The sequence below is a fragment of the Orbicella faveolata genome, unplaced genomic scaffold, assembly GCF_042242905.1.
Source record: "Orbicella faveolata isolate gen_17 unplaced genomic scaffold, um_ofav_v1 contig_35, whole genome shotgun sequence".
Lineage (NCBI taxonomy): Eukaryota > Metazoa > Cnidaria > Anthozoa > Scleractinia > Merulinidae > Orbicella > Orbicella faveolata.
In genome coordinates this window covers 8,220,021-8,240,000 of record NW_028301564.1, presented here as the reverse complement: position 1 = coordinate 8,240,000, position 19,980 = coordinate 8,220,021, and the positions used below count along the sequence as shown (strand labels likewise).

The following is a 19,980-nucleotide window of genomic DNA, read 5'->3' as shown; positions in this document are numbered from 1 at the left end:
ACAAGACGCTGTTAAAACAAAGCTTAATAAAATTTTGGACGAACACGAAGACTGACCGATCAAGAATGACGTAAATCTCCCGCTAAAAGGCTAAAACGTCCTTAAACATCCCAGGACAACCTGCGAGCCTCTCCATCATGCTGTCAGAATAGTAATATCTGACTAATTCGTCCCTCGATCGTCAGAAATTACAAATTTCAAAAGCGCAAATAAATTTGTTGCTTTCTCGGTACAAACTACAAGATGAAAAAAGAAAAAAAAAAAAGAACATGCCCGTCTTGATTGACACACGTCACAAAATCATGACTATCAACAAGCGAACGATTGCGATCAGTTGGTCAAATGTCTGAAAAAAAATGAAACCAATTTTATCCCTTATCTGATCAGAATGCAAAAAAAGCCAAGCAATGAGACAGACATAGAAACACAATCATTACCCCCACATAATGAAAAAACAAAAAAACAAAAAACAAAACACACTTCTTAATTTTAACAATAATTCTATTATGAAGAGAACACAATTCTCTTTCCTGCCTACCAGATGTTTCTTTCTCGAATCCATGAAGTCTCTCTCCCTCTCATGTAGGGCGCCGTAGCTCAGTTGGTTAGAGCGCCTGTCTTGTAAACAGGAGGTCATGGGTTCAAATCCCATCGGTGCCTTAGAGGGGTCAAACTTTTTAATTCTCAATACTTTTTCATTACTTTTGCTCATCGAAGCTCCACATATTGTTTAACAGATAATTTTTGTAAGGTTTTGTTATCCAATAATAGTTTTATTTTTATGGTTCACGCAGGGGTCGACTGAAAAATTACATGACGCTACATTTAGTGCTACTATACATCATGAAATTCGCATCTTTCCTATCGAAGCCATTTTAAAACACAAAAAAGTAGACTGTACGAGAAGAAAAACGCTGTTTACTATTTCAAAGATCTCCTTTCGTTCCAGAGATATTCAAGATTTTAAAATATGCAAACTGGCCAAGTGATGACGTCATAAACTCGACTAAATTTTGATCAAATTTCATGAAAAAGATATCTCAGCCAATTTGTATCAGAAATCTTTGATTCTTTGCGGTAAGATTCTACTAGATGTGCTCCACAATATGAGCTAAACAGTTATGTTACCATGGGAACATGCTGGGGTCAAGACCTCCTCGATATTAAAAGCTTTTCTGGCCACCTTTGGCGTTCCATTTTGATATTTGCCCGTGGTGCCTCATCTGCATGATCCAGCAAGCATATAAATATGTTAGGTGGTGTTTGTAGCCTTGTTTAATGTTTTTCCAGCTGAAAATCCCTAAAATGTTTGAATCAGGTTGGAGGGGAATGAAAAACAGTTAGTTGCCCTGGGAACAATGGTTCAATGGTTTCCGCTGCAAATTGACCAAGATAGCTCTATTTATATATTCGATATAATATTGAGCTGTCTTTCACTTGCATATTTTACACATTTTTACTCGGGCTTTCCGAAGGAAACGCCCGAGGTATAAATTCGGCTTGGTTTTTTTTCTTTTTTTTTTTTTGCGTTCAGTCACAAATCGCCGTCGAGGTTACGGCGCATGCGTAGAATCTGTATAGTGCGCATGCGTAGTGTACGCTACTGAAGCACATGGGCGAGTAATGGCTGATGGTGTTAAGGTCTCGTTGGTGACTGCGAATATTATCCGTAGCTCTATTTTTGTGTCACAGTCATCAACAAAATGGCATACAGCCCTGGAAAATCGCCTTCAAAGAGAAAATCAGAGTCCGTGATCGGATATGTTCACGAATCATCGCCGATCAAGAAGAATAAATCCCGCACGATCGAGTACCATTCGCTGACGCTGCAAACATCGAGTACTCAACATCGTGAAGCCCTCCTGTATTCAACTCAAAAGAGTAAGTTCTTGGAAGAGAGTTTGGAAACCAGGACACCAGTGACATTTCAGAACATTACGTACACCGCGGACGGCAAAAAAATTGTCATAAATGACATGACCTTACTCACCACTCCAAAGCCAAGTAAATACGACTTCCAATACGCAGACTTGGCGCAGCATGAGGACACAACACCAGTCCCGATTATCGACGTACTTAACAAACATAATCAATGGGACACTGTTACCATCAAAGGAAAGATTGCACAAATAAAGGATACCACAATCGTCGGATCAAAGAAACTGAGACTCTGCCAAGCACTGATTGCAGACAACACCGCAACCATGCCATTAGATATATGGGAGAACAATATCGCAACATTCAAACTTGGATCCATCTACATTGTAGCACCAGTCCAAGTGCGTGTTTGGTCACGTACCAAAAAACTCAGCACTATAGTTAAAACAACTGTGACTGAGACCACCGACGAAACTCTTTAAGACATCTCTCTAGTATCAAGCAAGCTGGACGAAAATGAACCCGACCTTGCAAACGGTAACATAAAGGAAGTTCTACGAGTCCAGAGCAGCGACAAATTTCGGAAGTGCCTAAAATGCGACCGTAAGGTTCAAGATTGCTCTTCTCGGGTGGTCAACTACCAAAAGTGTGGGAGCATGAGAGCAGATAAATGTAAATATGGCCTCACCCTAAAAGTGAAAGTCAAACTTAGTAATGATGAGGAACTTACCATCAAGTTCGGCGATGAATCACTAGCAAAAATCCTCAATGCCGAAATCCTGACAATGGATGAGGACTCTATCACTAAACAATTGCTGTTTATTGAAGACATGAAGATTACTTATAATGTTCACGCACATACCCTTGAAAATATCTTATAAGCGCATGACACTGTAGAGTACGGAAAATATTTGTTGTTGAGATTTGTTACCGTTTGTCACATTAGATCCAATAGAATTTGAACAATATTCATATCGTTAAACATATCCCTTATCTTAAGACCGTATTATAGAGGGTCTGGACAATAATTACAGATTGAATTAATGAAAGTCTTTGTAAGAGCCATATTCAAATTATTTAGAAAACTTGTTTTAATAAAACCATTAATGTCAATAATATGAAGATTTCCTTGCTTCCGCGCACTGCCTTCTACACCAACAATTCCGCGCTCATGCTTTTCCTTCTGGTAAGGTCTTTGTTATCTTTTTTAAGAAAAACATTATTTACACATGAACTATACAACGTGATAAAGAGATACTGCTGGCAATTTAATATTTGACAAACATTATCTTTACATTTTCTGACGTCACCTGATACAGGGCCAACAAATCTGGTGTCAAATAACTTTGAGATTTTCACGTTGCTTAAAGACGACTTCTGTAGCGTTCGACTTTTACATAGCAAGATGTTGGAAAAAAGCCCGAGTTCACGTAGTTATGCGTCTAGTTCAAACTTAAATATCTCCGGAACTAATGTAGATATTTACAAGCGGCAAACGGCGTTTTTAATATTTCGTGGAATTCCATGTGATTCACTCAAAATTTCTAGGAGTAAAATTTGATCATAGTGCCACGTTAACGTGGTTTAGAAATACTTCGTTTTACGATCACTAGAGGTTCACCGAGGTTTCTGTAGTGTAGTGGCTATCACGTACGCCTCACACGCAGAAGGTCGCCGGTTCGAGCCCGGCCGGAAACATTCTTTTTCGTTTATTTATTTGACTTCTGCAGTTGCATTTTTATGATTGCATGTCTCGATTTCTTTATGAACTGTTTTATGGCACCTTGTATTTTAAGAGTAATGACACTCAAGTGATAGTAAGCTTGAAAAGTAAATTAATCATAATTGAGGGATGTCAAAATAATATAATAGCAGACTTTGCTGCATCATTTAAATTATTAAGCAGTTATTTTTCTGTTGTAATATTATGACAATAGCTTGTACCAAATATTCTCAAAATGTCCAAATATTCTTCCAAAACTAGTAATTTGTTTTATCTAAAACTCTGTTTTTCATGTAACAACCGGGGGATTAGCTCGAATGGTAGAGCGCTCGCTTTGCATACGGGAGGTACCGGGATCGATGCCCGGATTTTCCATATAATATTATTTTGCTTCAAAAGACAAAGTTCAGATCAACACTGATTTTTTAATATTATTTGGCAAGTTATTTTCTTCAAAATTTTACAAATAGCAGTAAGTCTTTTTCATTGTTCTAAATTAGTTAATGTGGTGTATTTAAATTTCCTTTTTCATTTTTGGTAACACCTGACGAAAACTGGTAGCCTATTTTTTAAAATAGCGTCGTAATAGCTAAGGCATCTATACAATGGGGGATTAGCTCAAATGGTAGAGCGCCCGCTTCGCATGCGGGAAGTACCGGGATCGATACCCGGATTCTCCAAGTTCACGATCGATTTTTGCTACCCATGTTAACATTTTTGTTTTTTTTTAAAAAGCAGGAAGTGTGCGATAACTTCATGCACAAAACTACTGTATTACTCATCATCAGTGCTGACTGTTATTCGGATTCTCAATTTTGTCATTGGATATTTGTTTTTCATTGTTATAGCTTAAAACGTGCATTGAAATTTCCGTAGGAAACCGTGAATGCACAATATTCTCAATGTTAAGCAGATTTTCATTAAAATAAATTTATTGAATGCGATTATTATTTTCTTAAACCTTTTAAGATGAGCTGACTCACTAGTGGCGGAACCTAAGTACGGCTTCTTCGACACAAGTTTTCATGGCGTCAGTAACAGCGGGCCAAAATCCACAGTGGGAAAAAATGGCGGCTGTACATTTTACCACAATGCATTGCGTAAATGGATTATCAAAGTAGACGTAAAATCATATCTTTGCGATATTTGTCGCTGTATTACATTAATTGTGTACGCTAGGTTTAAAGCTTTAGGAAGTTTTCTGCGCATTTTTCATGAGCGTTTCTAAGGGATTTTGACGCTAAGAATTATTGGTAAATGCACCCGTCGCCATCTTGTTCCCCAAAGTGGATTTTTTTGGATAATTTTTCGAAGGGTTTTCTTATCGCGACATGGACATGAACCCACAACATTATAGCTTAAATTCCATCGTGTTTAATAATTCAACAATTAAACGAGACTTACCTGTAAGTTGAAGTTTGATTAGAATTCTATCTGTCACCAAGCACTGAGGGATTACGTGAGATAGCATTGCGCCTGCGCGACATCAGTTTTTAAAGCACTTACCATGTGTGCAGTGGAAAATCCAGCACCAAGCCACGAAAGGGTTGGGCATTAAAAACCTAGGGTGGGCACGTAATCCCTCAGTGCTTGGTGACAGATAGAATTCTAATCAAACTTCAACTTACAGGTAAGTCTCGTTTAATTGTTGAATTCTATTTTGTCACCGCACTGAGGGCTCACGTGAGACTTGAAAGCAACTGCACACATGAAACCGTTTGAACCATATGCAAGGTGGTTTATTAGTGAATTACTTAAGTGACAAAATGCTGTCAGCAAAACCATTGTTTACATCGATTGGCTTGTTGTAAAACCTAGCAAAAGTGGTGGCTGAAGACCAACCAGCAGCTGACATTATCTGGTCTAAAGGTACAGAGCACAAACTGGCTTTAGATGTGGAGGCAGACCTTGTGATATGTGGCTTAAATTTGTCTACATTAATCCCTGCTTCCTTCATAACAACTTTAACCCAACGACTAATGGTGCTCCTGGACACCGGACGGAAAGGTTTGAGATAACTAATAAACACTTGTTTACATTGTCCACGCAACTCTTGTGTGCGTGCTAAATATTCCCTTAGTGTAGTGACCACACGTAGGAGGGGGTCAGCAGGATATGAAGTAAACTGAACATGAACTGATTTTGTAGCAGGCTTGGTTTGCTTTATAGGCTTAGACATAACAAACGTAATTTGTGACTCCGTGCTTGTCATGTCCTCAAGATTTAGCATATGTATGGTTTGCTCACGCTGGGCTGAAACTAAAGACATTAACACAACTGTTTTCAATGTCAAGTCTTTAAGAGGAACATCCCTGGTAGTAGGGATTGTCTTAAGATGTCTCAGGACTGTTCCTACATCCCATGTTTGTGTGTATCTCGATACTGTTGGTCTGGATTCGAAGACTCCTTTCAGAAATCTTGTGACTGTAGGATGAGCACCAAATGTAATGCCATTTACAGGTTTTAGTATACAGGAGAGAGCCGATCGTGCTGTATTCAAAGCACTGTGACCAAGACCTTGGTCATATAACTCGACAAGGAAATCTAAAGCTTGGGAAATAGAGGGATCAACCCTACTGACATTTTTGCTATGACAATACTTGGTCCAGCGCTTGATGTATGAAACATACTGTTTACGTGTTCCCCTCCTCCATGACTGTAAGATGATGTCCGAAGCTCGTCTTGAAATTCCCTGTGTTTCAAGGGATCGCCTGATACTCTGCAGACCATCATGGTCATTTTCTTGACTAGAGGATGTGTCATTTCCTTGCTTGCTGGCATTTGAAGAGTGTCTGACTTTTGTGGCAGAGTCCTTGGAACATCCGTTATCATGCGTAATAGTTGTGAGTACCATGGCTGAGTTTCCCACATAGGAACAATTATGATGCCCTCTGATTTCTCCATCACTATTTTCTGTAAACATCGGGCAATCAAACTAAATGGAGGGAAAGCATAGAACAAATGATTACCCCAAGTGATTGAAAAGGCATCCACATAAGTTGCTTCTGGGTCTGGTCTCCAGAATGCGTAACAATCTAATTGCTTGTTTAGCCTACAAGCAAAAAGGTCTATGGTGGGTTTCCCCCATATGTCAATGATCTCGCAAAATAAGCGAGGTGAAAGCATCCACTCTTTATTATCACTGAAAATCCTGGACTCTCTGTCTGCATGGATATTTTCTTTCCCTGGGATATGAGCTGCAGATAACCATATCTGTCTGTCCATGCAAAATTGCCAAATGTTCTTAGCAACAGAATGACACTCCATGGAGTGTGTACCCCCCATAGAGTTAATATAGTTTACCGCAGTGGTGTTGTCAGAATAAACCCGAATGTGTACAGAGTGCTCCTTCCTACAGAAGGCTTTTAAGGCATATAAAACAGCCATTAATTCCAGACAATTTATATGTTGCAGGGTTTCTTCCTCATTCCATCTGCCCCCTGTTTTTGATGTACCCATCACTGCACCCCAGCCATCATTTGAGGTATCAGTCTACAAAGTGATGTTAATACGGGAAGTAGGTATACAGATCTTATAATCAGCGTTATCTATATTGTCATACCACCACTGTAATTCCTGTTGGCTTTCTGCAGATAGTGTCATACGAGCAGAGTAGTTCCCTTTGCACTCTCTTAGGGCAGTTGTTTTATCATTCTCAAGATGTCTATAAAAAAGGGGCCCATGCAATACACCTGGAAAGCTGGACACAAGCACGCCAATTACCTCTGCAAGGTCATGAATTGTCATATGTACCTTGCAAAGAAGGTCAAAACATTTTCTTTTATGCGATTCATCTTCTCCGGAGTTAAGCTAACTGTCATATTCACTGAGTTAAGAACAAATCCTAGAAATATAAGGACTTGTGTAGGTTGTAACACTGATTTAAGGGGGTGAATAACAAACCCCAGCCTAACAAATAAATCAGTTGTGTCAGTGATGTTATCATGGCATTCTCGCACAGTATCTCCCTGTAAGTACGAATCATCAATGTATCCAACATTCAAATGCCCTTTACGTCTCAGGGTTGCATAAACAGGTTTTAACACCTTTGTGAACAATCGCGGTGCACTAGAAAGCCCATTTGGTAAACAGGTGAATTGAAACAGTTTTCCCTTCCATTGAAATCTGAGGAATTTTTGGTATTCCTCATCAATGGGTATTGAATAATAAGCATCACGCAAGTCAACAGATGCCATATAGCAGTTTGGCTTCATGAGCCTTATAGCTGATTGCAATGTGTCCACCTTAAAATGACGGTACTCAACATATGCATTGAGCTTTTTGAAGTTAAGTATCAACCTATGTCCACCATCTTTTTTAGGTCTAATAAATGTGGTAGAAATGTATTCTCCTCTACAGTGACTTGCTTCTGTAATAACACCCTTTTTTAAGAGTTTTGAAATTTCCTCCTCAATGATAATCTGTTCTTGAGGGGTAAAATTTATTTCCTGTGGCACAGACTCCTGTTCAGGGAGTTGGGCAAATTCTATTTTGTAGTGTTGCACACTATCAAGAATAAACTGATCTGAAGTTAAACAGCGCCACTGGGGGAAAAACTGTTTCAATCGTCCACCTATATTGTCATTAGACACAAATAGGGAACGAGCTCTTACCTCAACATCATTTGTGTTAACAGGGTCTGTAGCTGTGGCCTTTATTTCGGTTTCCCTTGTTTTGGTTTTCTTGTCTGGTTGGGGTTGGTAGACTGTCGATCGTTCTTTCGATAGCCTAAAAAAGGCCTCCTGCTACGATTTCCATGTCACTTTGAATCATAGTTGCTGAAATTCCTCGTGTTTCTGGGGTCATAACGTGATCTCTGTGCTGACCCATGATTTGTCGCAACTTTCTTTCCGACGCGGTTGACTTCAGTCAACTCTTTCACTTCCTTTGCTAAATCATCGCCAAACAGTTGGTCGGTGATAGTAACAGACGAGGAAGACGAACATAAATGTTTGTAATCATTATTTAAGTCTGGCTTCATCAGCTCTCGACGCCTCTGGTTTAACTCCAAATTTGCATTAGCTATCAGGGCAAAAGCATCAGTGGCTTCCAGGAGTATTTCATTCCCCGAGGGAATTGAGGACAGATTTCCGAGCAACTTGTTTACCGCAGTCGTCAAGGCACAGAGTCCTTTGAACAAGGAAGTTTGCACTTTCTGCAATTTCACATCTTGTGAGCGTACTGCTGGGCTCAAATTATCCCAGACTGCTTGATTAACTCTAACTTTAGTTAGGTTTTGGCAGTTTTTTGGGCGATGATATTTATTCATCTTGTCCTGAAGCTTTTCTTCAGGTAGCCCGTCCTTGAGCATCGAATCAATTACACTCGCAAGCTCGCAGTCCACCTCAGGACTCGTTTCTTCTTTCAAGAGATCTTGTTTTAGGCTTTTTAATACCTCACTCTTTCCTTCATTAGAGGCGTGAGTGGCTCTATTGATAAGCGCTTCAATTTCTGGGGATTTCTCCGATTTTTCCTATCGGACTTTTCCGGTAGTTGTTCACAGCGCTTCTTTGCGGGTGGTTCGCCAACCTCGTGGTCTTGCGTTCCCGCGCTCTCTAGCACGCTTTCCTCTTCGGGAGCGATTTCTAACTCTCCTTTAAACGTCTCAAACGCCTCAGCAATGGCATTAGCCGTACTGGTAGACGTTGCTGATAGTGTTTGGTTCAGACTATCAAATCCTTCTCGCATAACTGTCAACATGAGCTGCATATCAGCAGAAACACGAGAGGCGCCATTTATGGCTCCACTCTCTGTTGGTCCTTCGATGTTTTCGCATGTAGAGAGGATATTCTCCGTCGGGTCTGGCTTCCTCTTTCTCCCCGAATGCTCTTTAGTCATTCTTTGTTTTTGTGTATTGACTTCGGTGTTTTTTTCCTTCATCTCAAGGAGCAAATTATTGCTACTCGATAATATAACACCGTTCGCTTTCAAAGGCGGCAACACACTGAGTTCGCGCAGGCGCAATGCTATCTCACGTGAGCCCTCAGTGCGGTGACAGAATAGAATAAATGATTATTTATTGAGTCATTCCAGATTCTTAGCAAATCTACCGTTGCCTTCCGTTAATTTTCAATGCTTTAATTCCTGCTCTGGAAACAGGGTGACAAGAGAGTCACACGTGCAGTAAAGCCTGGTTTTCGTTAGCGACGCAAGTACAAGCGCAAGCACAAGTGGAAACACAATAATTCTTATTTCACCATCAAAACGGCCTTAACGCAGGCATATGCACAAGGGCAAGCACAAGCCAAGGATATTAACTATACGTGGTTATGTTTGCCCAATGAAAACACTGGATCCAGATCACCTCACGCCTAAACAGTTTTTCAAAATGGCGGAAAGTTCAAATGATTTTCCTTGTGCTTGTGTTTGCGTTGAATTTCGTTTTTACTTGGGTCATCCCTGATGCTTGCCTTCGTACTTGCGCTTGTGCTTGTGTTGCTAGTGAAAACCGGGCCTAACCATGCGCAGCTTTTTACTTCAGTAATAGGACAACCAACGACATCTCTATTATCATTTTTATAGTGCTTTCTTTAAAAGCAGTTTAAAAACTCCCTTTTCTGTTTTGATAAGGACTGCACCCAAACCAAAGCAAGCCAAATTTGTGTTTCTCATTTTGCTTTCTTTGCGCGGGAAATGTTTCCTTCCTGATTTAAAAAAAGACATTTTCATGGCAGCAGATATTTATCAAAAAAACGTTCAAAGAAGGCTTTGTGTATGGTAATGAAACAAATTAAAGGGAGAGTTTCACAGTTCAACGCAAGCACTAGCTTTTGCGTGCGAATAAAGTATCTTTTTCGCTTACTTTCTTCGCTTTCCTTCTTTCGCTCGTTCGCTCAGTTCTTTAAATGCAATAAGCCAGCGATAAAAAAAAAGCCATAAAAATGGATACTGTTACGACTTGTAAAATTTTTTTGACAATATAGTAAACATGGGGCCTGTCCGGGAGTCGAACCCGGGACCTCTCGCACCCTAAGCGAGAATCATGCCACTAGACCAACAGGCCAATTTGATAAAGGCTATTTGATAAAGGTCCTAACCTACTTCTCTCTGTTGACCTAGTACGAAATAACACTAGTTACCCTCTAGTTACCATCCAGCTTCCCTGGTTTTTCGCTTTTCATGTCTTTCGAGCAAGATACAGTAATGTAATAAAATCTTAAAAGTTGTTGTCACTGACTTAAAAATCTTAAAATAGTCGAACCGCATGAGATCATGGTGTCTTTTGATGTTGTATCGCTTTTCACATCTATCCCCACGGCACTGGCACTCGAGGTGACTAAGGCCAGACGAGTCCGATTCGACCATCCCCGAAAGAACCAATATGTCCGTGGACAACATCGTGAAGTTGCTCGAATTCGTGCTTGACAACAACTACTTTGTCTTTGGTGGCGTTTTCTACAAACAAATATTCGGCTGTCCCATGGGTTTACCTGTAAGCGCCATCTTGGCAAATTTGGTGATGTAACGCGTCGAAGAGAGAGCGTTAAGTACTGCACCACACCCCCCTAAGTGGTGGTACAGATATGTCGACGATAGCCATGTTTGCCTCGCCCGTGAGCATCTCACTGAATTTCACTCCCATCTCAACTCGATCAACCAGCACATCAAATTCACAGTCGCAGAAGAGAATGATAGATCCATCGTATTCCTCGACACGAAGACAACTAGAAATACTGATGGATCAATTAAAACCAGCGTTTACAGAAAAGCAACCCATACCGACAAGTATCTCCATTTCAACTCCCACCACCCTTTGCAACACAAACGCTCCGTGGCCAGAACCCTTCTTGACAGAGCAAAGAATATTCCGTCGACTGACGAAGACAAAAAGTCCGAAGTACAACACGTGGTGGACGCACTCAAAACCAATGGTTACACGGACCAATTCTTAAAAAGCTGCCAAAGAACCAAACCACCTAAAGCATTGAATCAGCCCCAAAATAATCAGCCACAAAGCCACAGAGGCTTTGTTACTTTGCCATATTTTCAAGGAATCTCTGAAAAAAAATTGCAAGAACTTTGGGACAATTCGACGTAAATGTTGCTCATAAACCCGTCAAGACGGTTGGTTCGATCCTGAAGAAGCCGCAGGACAAATTCGATCAAGACCTGTCAGCTGGTGTCGTGTATAAAATCAATTGTAAAAACTGTGAAAAACTTTACATCGGTCAAACATCCAGAGCACTGAGATCCAGAACAAAAGAACATAAAGGAGCCGTCCTCACATGTGAGAAGAACTCTCTTTTGGCGCAACACTCTATGAAAAACAACCACGAATTTGATTTTAATAATGTCAAGGTCGGGAGAGCATGCGTGAGCCCGTCATGGTTGGACGTGATTTCTGAGCGGAGCTTAAGTTTCCTTCTTTTATAATATTTCCTTGGTATTTTCGACCTTAATCACATCTTGGAGTGATGCTGTGTAGTGCCAATTTCAATGAAGAAGACTAGTGGGAAACATAAAAGAGGAGAAAGAGGTTCATTGGAAGAAGAAGATAACGTTTCGAAACGATGCAATATGGCGGATAGTGTCGGCGAAGTACCAACTGCTGCAGCCACTCAGCCCGAACCAAACCTAATTGACATCAAGGAGATGCTAGTTGAAATACAAACTACAGTTGCAACGATACTCAGGGAAAACCAAGAACTGAAGCAAGAAATTCTAGAGCTGAAATCCGCCCTAAATGCCAACCAAAGGGAAACGGAGAAGCTTAAAACGAAACTTACCAAAGCCGAGAAAGCAAATGACACGTTGAGGAACGAGCTTAACCACACAAGAATGAAACTAAAAGATCATAGTGAAGAAATGAATAACTTAGAAGAAAAATATGACGACCTGGAGCAATATTCTCGTAAGAATTCGTTGGAAATTTTGGGCGTACCTGAAGGCGCGTACACATCAACCGACGAAGTTGTTATCCGTATTGGAGAAGCCATAAACGTCGATATCAAACCGGAAGATATAGAAATATCACACAAACTGAAAAGAAAAACCACTAAACCCGTAACTGTCAAATTCGTGAGCCACAAAGTAAAATCTCTTCTCTACAAAGCGAGAACCAAGCTTAAAAACGTGAAAACCTCCGACGTATTTCCAAGCTATGCTTTCGCGTCTCGAGAAGACCAGCGTATATTCATCAACGAGAATCTTACGAATTATCGAAGAGAGCTTTTCTGGAAAGTAAACAAGATGAAGAAAGATAACATGATTACCAGCACTTGGACAATGGATGGAAAAATATTCGTAAAGACATCGCCGAGCGGAGCACCGGTAAGGATTTATTGCGTAGAGGACTTAGACGATCTCTAAACTGTGTTAATATCAAAGGACTGCTAAATAAAAGAAGGGACTACGGACTGGATTGCTAAGCGAAGGAACTCCTAAAATAGGTCTGTTTTTTAAATTCATTATTGGTAATTTTTTTGTTTTGTTTTGTTTTGTTTTGGTGCTTACAATTGTTAATACGAGGGGGAATGCGAACCGAATTTTTTATTCCAAAAATCTATCCTTAAATGCATAAATTACACCTACACAAATGTTCGGTAATTTCATTGAATGTGAGAGGTCTCAGAGATACGGTTAAGAGAAGGAGCATTTTTACGTATTTGAAAGATCAGGAGGCCAATTTTTATTTTCTGCAAGAAACGTTTTCCAAAGTAAGCGACGAAGCCGTTTGGAGAAATGAATGGGGAGGTGAAATTTACTTTTCTCACGGGACTTCTCATAGCAAAGGTGTTTGTATCTTGATTAATCGAACGGTAAAAGAAAAAGTGAACTTCACATCCAGTGACGCGGACGGTAGAATAATCTTAATCAACCTCACTTACAACGGTCTAAAATTGTCATTTTGTAATATATACGCGCCCAACGACCACACACAACAAGTAAGTTTCATTCAAGAACTAAATTGTCTCTTAATTGACAAATCGGAAATTACAACTCTTATAGTAGGAGGTGATTGGAATTGTACGCTATCTAAAAAAGACAAAAAAGGTGGTTCTCCTTGGAGGCCAACAGCATATAGGAATTTGGTAAATATCACCATGGATACCCTTGACCTTGTCGACATACAAAGAACTCGTTATCCGAATGTTAACAAGTTCTCTTAGAGGTCTAAAACGTTAGGCGTGAAATCAAGGATAGACTTCTTTTTAATATCCAAGCACTTGACAAAATTTGTTAAAAAAGTGGACATCCAAACCTCAATAGCACCAGATCACAACACGATATTATTATCATTGTCGTGGCCGAACGAGAATCCTCGAGGACCGGGTTTTTGGAAATTCAATAATTCTCTATTAGAGGACAAGGAATACACAACCAAAATTCTAGAATTATATCCTCAGCTTCGCGAAAAATATAATTATGTAAATGACCAACAGCTGTTTTGGGAACTGATTAAAATGGAAATAAGAAGCACAACCATTTCGTTCTCTAAAGGAAAAGCACAGGCGATTCGTAAGCATGAAGTGGAGATCAAACAACAACTTGATGAGCTGGATAAAATAATCTGCAATAGCCAGAACCTTGATAACATTGACGGAATTCTTAAACAATATGATGACCTCAAAAAAGAACTCCAACATCAATATAATAATAAAGTAAATCTGCAATCTTCAGATCTAAATGCCGCTGGGTAGAAGAGGGCGAAAAAGCCACAAAATACTTTTTTAATTTAGAAAAAAGGAACTATAATAGAAAAACTATCAACGAAATTAAATTGGAAAATGATGAAACAACTACTGATGAAACACAAATTCTATCAATGATCCGAATATATTATAGTAATTTGTATAATTCTCAAACAACAGATTCACAGGATAGCTTTGAAATGTTTACCGAAAGCATGGAAATTCCTAAATTAGACGATGCAGAAAGAGATGCTTTAGACGGTCCTTTGACTTACGGAGAATGTAAAAAATCATTGGAGACTTTTGAAAACGGAAAATCACCAGGCGAGGATGGTTTTACCGTAGAATTTTATAAGCATTTCTTTGATCTTGTAGGAGCAGATCTATTAGCAAGCCTGAATGGAGCATACGAGCATGGGAGGTTATCGGTCTCTCAGCGTAGAGGCATAATTACGCTTTTACCGAAAGACGACGCTGAATTATTGCTTTTACAGAATTGGCGACCAATCACTTTACTTAATGTGGATTATAAAATTGCATCAAAAGCCATCGCAAGGCGAATTGAGCCAGTGCTCTCAAAACTCGTACATCCGGACCAAACGGGCTTCATAAAAGGAAGATATATTGGAGAAAATGTAAGATTAATAAGTGATATTATGGAGCAAACTCAGGTGAACAACACTCCAGGTATATTAATATCAGTTGATTTTAAACAAGCTTTTGACTCACTGGAATGGTCTTGTATTCAAAGTGCTCTCAAAAAATTCAATTTCGGTGATAGCTTAAGAAAATGGATCGAGATCTTCTACATGGACATAGAAAGCGCAGCTTTGAACAACGGTTTTGCAACGGACTGGTTTAAACCCTCTAGAGGAGTTAGACAAGGATGCCCACTCTCGCCATATCTGTTTATCCTGACAGCAGAAATACTATCAAACAAAATAAGACAAAACTCAACCATAAAAGGAATCAGAATTTTTGGCTCAGAGATCAAACTAAGCCAATTTGCAGACGATACCAACTTATTTTGTGCTGATGTGGCTTCTGCTGAACAAGCCCTGAAAACTATGAGTGCTTTTGGGAATTTCTCTGGATTAGTGCTCAACGTAGAGAAAACAAAAGCATTCTGGTTAGGGAAATGGTTGAATAATAGAACCAAACCACTAGGGATGAAATGGATGAATGCTCCCACAAAATTACTAGGAATCTATATTTCCTATGACGAAAAAGGTAATAAGCAGATGAACTTTAATTTGAAAGTACAAAAACTGCAGACAAATTTAGACATTTGGAAATCGAGAGGATTAACACTCTATGGAAAAGTACTGATAATTAAATCTTTGGGGTTATCTAACTTAATATACTCAATTTCAAATGTTAACGTCCCTAAGGAAATAGTGCCAATGGTAAAAGATCTAATTATAGAGAAAACTGGAAATCTTTTTTACTGAACGAAACTAATCAAATCAGTTTTGAAACGTATAAGGCAAGAGACTATTACCGCCTACTTCTTGTTAAAAAACACCAATCACCTCATACTGGCCCGGAAAGATGGAAAAGAGATATTTCAATAGACACAGAGAATTGGACAGATGTCTTTAAAATGGCTTCAAAAACATGCAAAGAAAATAAGTTGAAAGAATTTCAATTCAAACTTATCCATAGGATTGTCATTACAAAGAAAGAACTCTTCAGATACGGGATAAATACAGACAATGACTGCATCTACTGTGGTGAGCCAGACTCCATAAATCACACCTTTATCGACTGCGAATTTACAAAAACCTTCACATGCAAAGTCATCAATTGGTTTAACACTCAGAATGGTTCAAACTTTAAGCCAGATACAAAAGAAACGCTTTTCGCCACCTTTAAACACCCAACATATATGGAGCTAGTGAGAAAATTCAATTACACCCTCCTTTTTATGAATTTCTATGTGTATATAAGTAAACTAAACAACAGTTCACTTGTACTACCCGAATTTATTGCTAGAATCAACTATAAATACAAAGTTGAAAATTTGTAAATTAACACCGAAAAAGTACTCGTAACGTAACAATGCTCGGCACAAACTTTATAGACTAAGTTACTTTTAATTGTATTAAATCAAGATTAGAAATCGTTCCTCCTCCCCCTTCCCCGCGCTACGAGTTGTTTGTTTGCTTTTTTGCTTATTTTGTAATTTTAAGTTTTCCTTTCCTTTTATTGTTTTTTTTCTTTCTCTTTTTCTTTCTGTTTCTTGCTTTTTATCCTGTTTAATTTAATTGTAGCTAGTGTGTGCTGTCAGAATTAATTAATTATTTTATGTTATTCGTTTTCCGAATGTAAGTAACACCTGATGTAAATAAGTAATGTACATTGTAGTATCGGAGTAGCCATGCCAGAGTACTTTGTTATTGTAATTTTTGTAATTTGTGATACGTGTAATTTGTTAAGACGTGTTACTTTAAATAATAATAATAATAATAATAATAATAATAATAATAAAAAATCAATGTAAAAAAAAAAAAAAAAAAAAAAAAAAAAATTAAGGTCAAGGTCATAGACTGCTGTCCCTTGTGGTCGCGTGGATTGTTCTTGGAAGCGTGGCATTCCATTCGCGAACCGAACTCAATTAATGATCACGCGCATATTCCAGACATTTATAAAATGCTAAATTAATCCCTAGCGAGTTCCTCACATTTTTATAAACATCTCATTTATATTTAGACGCCGTTAACATTCATGTCATCACTGAAGAAGGTTATAGTATTTTAGCCGAAACGTCTGTTTTAAGATTTTTAAGTCAGTGACAACAACTTTTAAGATTTTATTACTATGCCTGACTACAACTACAGCATTTTTATACAGTAATGTACTAGTTAAAATTTCATCCACATAATTCAATTTGATAAAAATCGTGCAAACTCCCTCTATGGAAGTCTCCGTGGCGCAATCGGCTAGCGCGTTCGGCTGTTAACCGAAAGGTTGGTGATTCAAGCCCACCCGAGGACGGTTCATTTTCTTTTGATAATTATTTTCTATATAGTTGGCGTCAGGATTCCATCCATCCATCCTGTTAGCGTAATTGTTAGTTGTATTGCATGTAAGAAGGTCTATTCAAACAAAAAACCCCTGCGCGGATGTGAGGTAAATGAACCGTTGTTATCGTGATCGTTATCATTATTGCTTTTTTTTACAGTTGAAGCAAATTTGGCTCCAAGTTTTCATAAAAGGGTACAAATTTGTCCATATTTGAATAATCCAATTAGTACTATAATTTGTGCATTCAATATTGCGTCTTTAGTCTTCAAATGTTTGTCTTATTAACGTAATTACATCACCTTTATTACCGCCACGCGCATTAATCGCCTGCTCCCGTGACTAGAAGTTGAAGGACTTGAACATAAGCATACTTTTTGTGATATATTAAAACGTTGCTTTATAAACAGCATACCTTGCCCCTAGACAATCGTTTAGTTCTTAATTAAGGATATCTGAGACATTTGACGGCTAATATTGGCTTGCTCATTTGACGGTTGACGGTAAAAATATTGCGGTTTTGACGGTTGACAGTTAATGTTTTGGTTATTTGACGGTTAATCCCATTGAGACCTCTGCCTAACGCTAAAACAAGGATAGCATCGTTCAGCTTTCATTCGTAGCCGGTTTCCGTAGTGTAGTGGTTATCACGTCCGCTTAACACGCGGAAGGTCGCCGGTTCGAGCCCGGCCGGAAACATATGATTTTTTTTCCTATGAGACTATATCTTGCTACCCAACTCTAGCCAGCTCTTACAAAATTTTCGGTCAGCGAAAACAAAACAAAAGGAAAAAAACCAAAGGTGTTGACGTAAAGGAGGTCCATCAATCTTTTATCCTTTAGCAACTTCATATTAGGATCGATACCTTAAATAACGGTATCGAGCTATGATCTTAATGAAGCTTATGTTATTGATTGTTAGTGGGTTGGTAACCAGAAATGTACGAGTTTTAGTCGGAGAAACCAAAAATCTATTGGCAATTAGTTGACGGTTGACTAGAATTTTTGTGTCAAATGTCAATTTCAACTTTCATATTCTCCAACGACAAAATCATCGTTTTATACTTTTCTATTCTTTTTGTTGTGTTCCAGGGTATTTTAAATGGAGTAATTAATCAATTTCTTTTATACGTTTTGCTGATAAGATTTGGCGAAACAGAAAGATGATGACATCGACCCAATCCATACCAAACAACCCATAACTTTAACCTCTATTATTGTAAACTGGGAACACCTTTGAGGGTGTAGAGTATTTTCGTTCGAAGAACGCAAACCTAATTTTGGCCTGTGGCTTTCCAGAGTTGGTTGCCTTGTGCACGGTTATATGCAGAAAAACTCCACATTCCTGTAAGGACACCAAAATGGCCACCCCGCTTAATTTTTGCAGGGGCATGTCACGGCCAGTAAACTGGTGCCGTTTAATACTGAGATATGTGATTACATGTGATAAGACATGTGGCGAACATATGAGCATGGAGGCAGGCCATGCGAGCTCGACTTTGCGCTGCTTTCTTTGACTTCTTTCCATTCAGGCGCCGTGAGCTTCGCTATTTTGTGCTCTCAGCGTTGGATCTTAGTGAATATAAACGCTTCGATGGTAGCATTTATCGAAATATGAGGGCATTGTCCTTGTTTATTTTGTATGCTTGGAATGTTAATTGTGGGAAACCAGCTATATTTTGATTGCGTTTGTTGATTAGTTCCGGTCGCGACAGATACATGTAGCTCAATCTTTATCCGGTAAATATTGTTTGGAATGGGCGGGGAAAGATTCTTAAGAGTGTGCCTGAACCGAGGAACGGCAAATTATGTAAATACTGTTTACTTTATTCATCAGGAGAAATACTCGAATGAGTCGCACGGGGTTTGTTTACGCTGACGATAAGCGGGCACACGTTTGCAAATGCTTGCTTATATTTGTGCTTCCAGCTTAGAATAATGTGTATAAAATACACATTTTCAAATTAACCATTCCGCTTAAACGTTACCAGTTAATGTGAGAATATGAAGCACAAAATTTGAGTCTACGGAAACTGGCGCTGTCACGCAACGAATCAAGAAATCATAGTTAGTACAGGCAAGGACTTTGACACTATGATACATCTGTCTGTAAAACCTCGGTTGTCGATGAAAAACGTTGATTTTAGCAATAGACAGAGGTTGAAAGTTAGTTAGTGAAACCATTTATTTAAGGTATATATATTAAAGGGAAGGCGTCCAAGTCGAACGCACTCTCATAATCTTTGATTACTACTAGTTTAGCAATTTAAATTGGTCAGCGGATTCACTGAAAGTCTAACAGGAAGACAACGAGCGAGGGAAACATCGAGTGAATGTCCCATCTTTGCCTGCAACTTGGAATTAATACTATGTTTTTCCATGTTGAGATTCGTGTAAATGTTGTTGCACAATGTGTAAACTCATCTGAGAACAGTTGCAGGGCACCCAATGAAGAACACCTTTGATGAAGTATGCGCCCTGCTAAACATGTATTATTATGATTATTGTTCTGTGCAGTCTTGTAGTTACCAGTCCAACTCCGCTGATTAATTTTCCGCGTCCCGTCAATAAAGCAAGATCAGGAGGTCATGACCCGGAGCGTCCATCTCCCATACCAACCCTAGGATTCAACCCTTTCTCGTATCTTTTTATTTTTAGAATTTGACCTCTGGGAGTTTTCGCACACCGCCTTTCAAATGCCCAATCAAAGCTCAGGTGGTCCCC

General features: G+C 39.0%; 2 protein-coding genes, 4 non-coding genes and 2 pseudogenes across 6 annotated transcripts; 5 read left to right on the top strand and 3 right to left on the bottom strand.

The window, feature by feature from the left end:
- Positions 1–586: 586 nt before the first annotated feature.
- Trnat-ugu (transfer RNA threonine (anticodon UGU)) lies at positions 587–660 on the top strand. Its single transcript has one exon. It is a non-coding gene; the product is annotated as a tRNA-Thr (tRNA).
- Positions 661–1,488: 828 nt separating this feature from the next.
- On the top strand, positions 1,489–2,845 carry LOC149102987 (uncharacterized; annotated as a pseudogene).
- A 658-nt stretch (positions 2,846–3,503) lies between these two features.
- Positions 3,504–3,576, top strand: Trnav-cac (transfer RNA valine (anticodon CAC)). The gene has a single exon. It is a non-coding gene; the product is annotated as a tRNA-Val (tRNA).
- Positions 3,577–5,861: 2,285 nt separating this feature from the next.
- On the bottom strand, positions 5,862–8,225 carry LOC149102985 (uncharacterized). Its single transcript, XM_089273631.1, has 2 exons — positions 8,215–8,225; positions 5,862–6,536 (listed from the first exon to the last, which is right to left on the bottom strand). The coding sequence occupies exons 1-2, from the start codon at positions 8,223–8,225 to the stop codon at positions 6,146–6,148; spliced, it is 402 nt and encodes a 133-aa protein (XP_089129757.1). The 3' UTR covers positions 5,862–6,145.
- LOC149102984 (uncharacterized) lies at positions 7,972–9,348 on the bottom strand (annotated as a pseudogene).
- A 1,184-nt stretch (positions 9,349–10,532) lies between these two features.
- On the bottom strand, positions 10,533–10,604 carry Trnap-agg (transfer RNA proline (anticodon AGG)). The gene has a single exon. It is a non-coding gene; the product is annotated as a tRNA-Pro (tRNA).
- Positions 10,605–11,943: 1,339 nt separating this feature from the next.
- On the top strand, positions 11,944–12,962 carry LOC149102982 (uncharacterized). Its single transcript, XM_089273772.1, has one exon. It carries the CDS (start codon positions 12,038–12,040, stop codon positions 12,908–12,910), a length of 873 nt encoding a protein of 290 aa, XP_089129898.1. The 5' UTR covers positions 11,944–12,037; the 3' UTR covers positions 12,911–12,962.
- A 4,920-nt stretch (positions 12,963–17,882) lies between these two features.
- Trnav-aac (transfer RNA valine (anticodon AAC)) lies at positions 17,883–17,955 on the top strand. The gene has a single exon. It is a non-coding gene; the product is annotated as a tRNA-Val (tRNA).
- The last annotated feature ends 2,025 nt before the right edge of the window (positions 17,956–19,980 follow it).

What these genes read in the sequence shown, in the direction of transcription:
- LOC149102982 (XM_089273772.1), top strand. Translation starts at nt 12,038, where the DNA reads ATGAAGAAGACTAGTGGGAAACATAAAAGAGGAGAAAGAGGTTCATTG.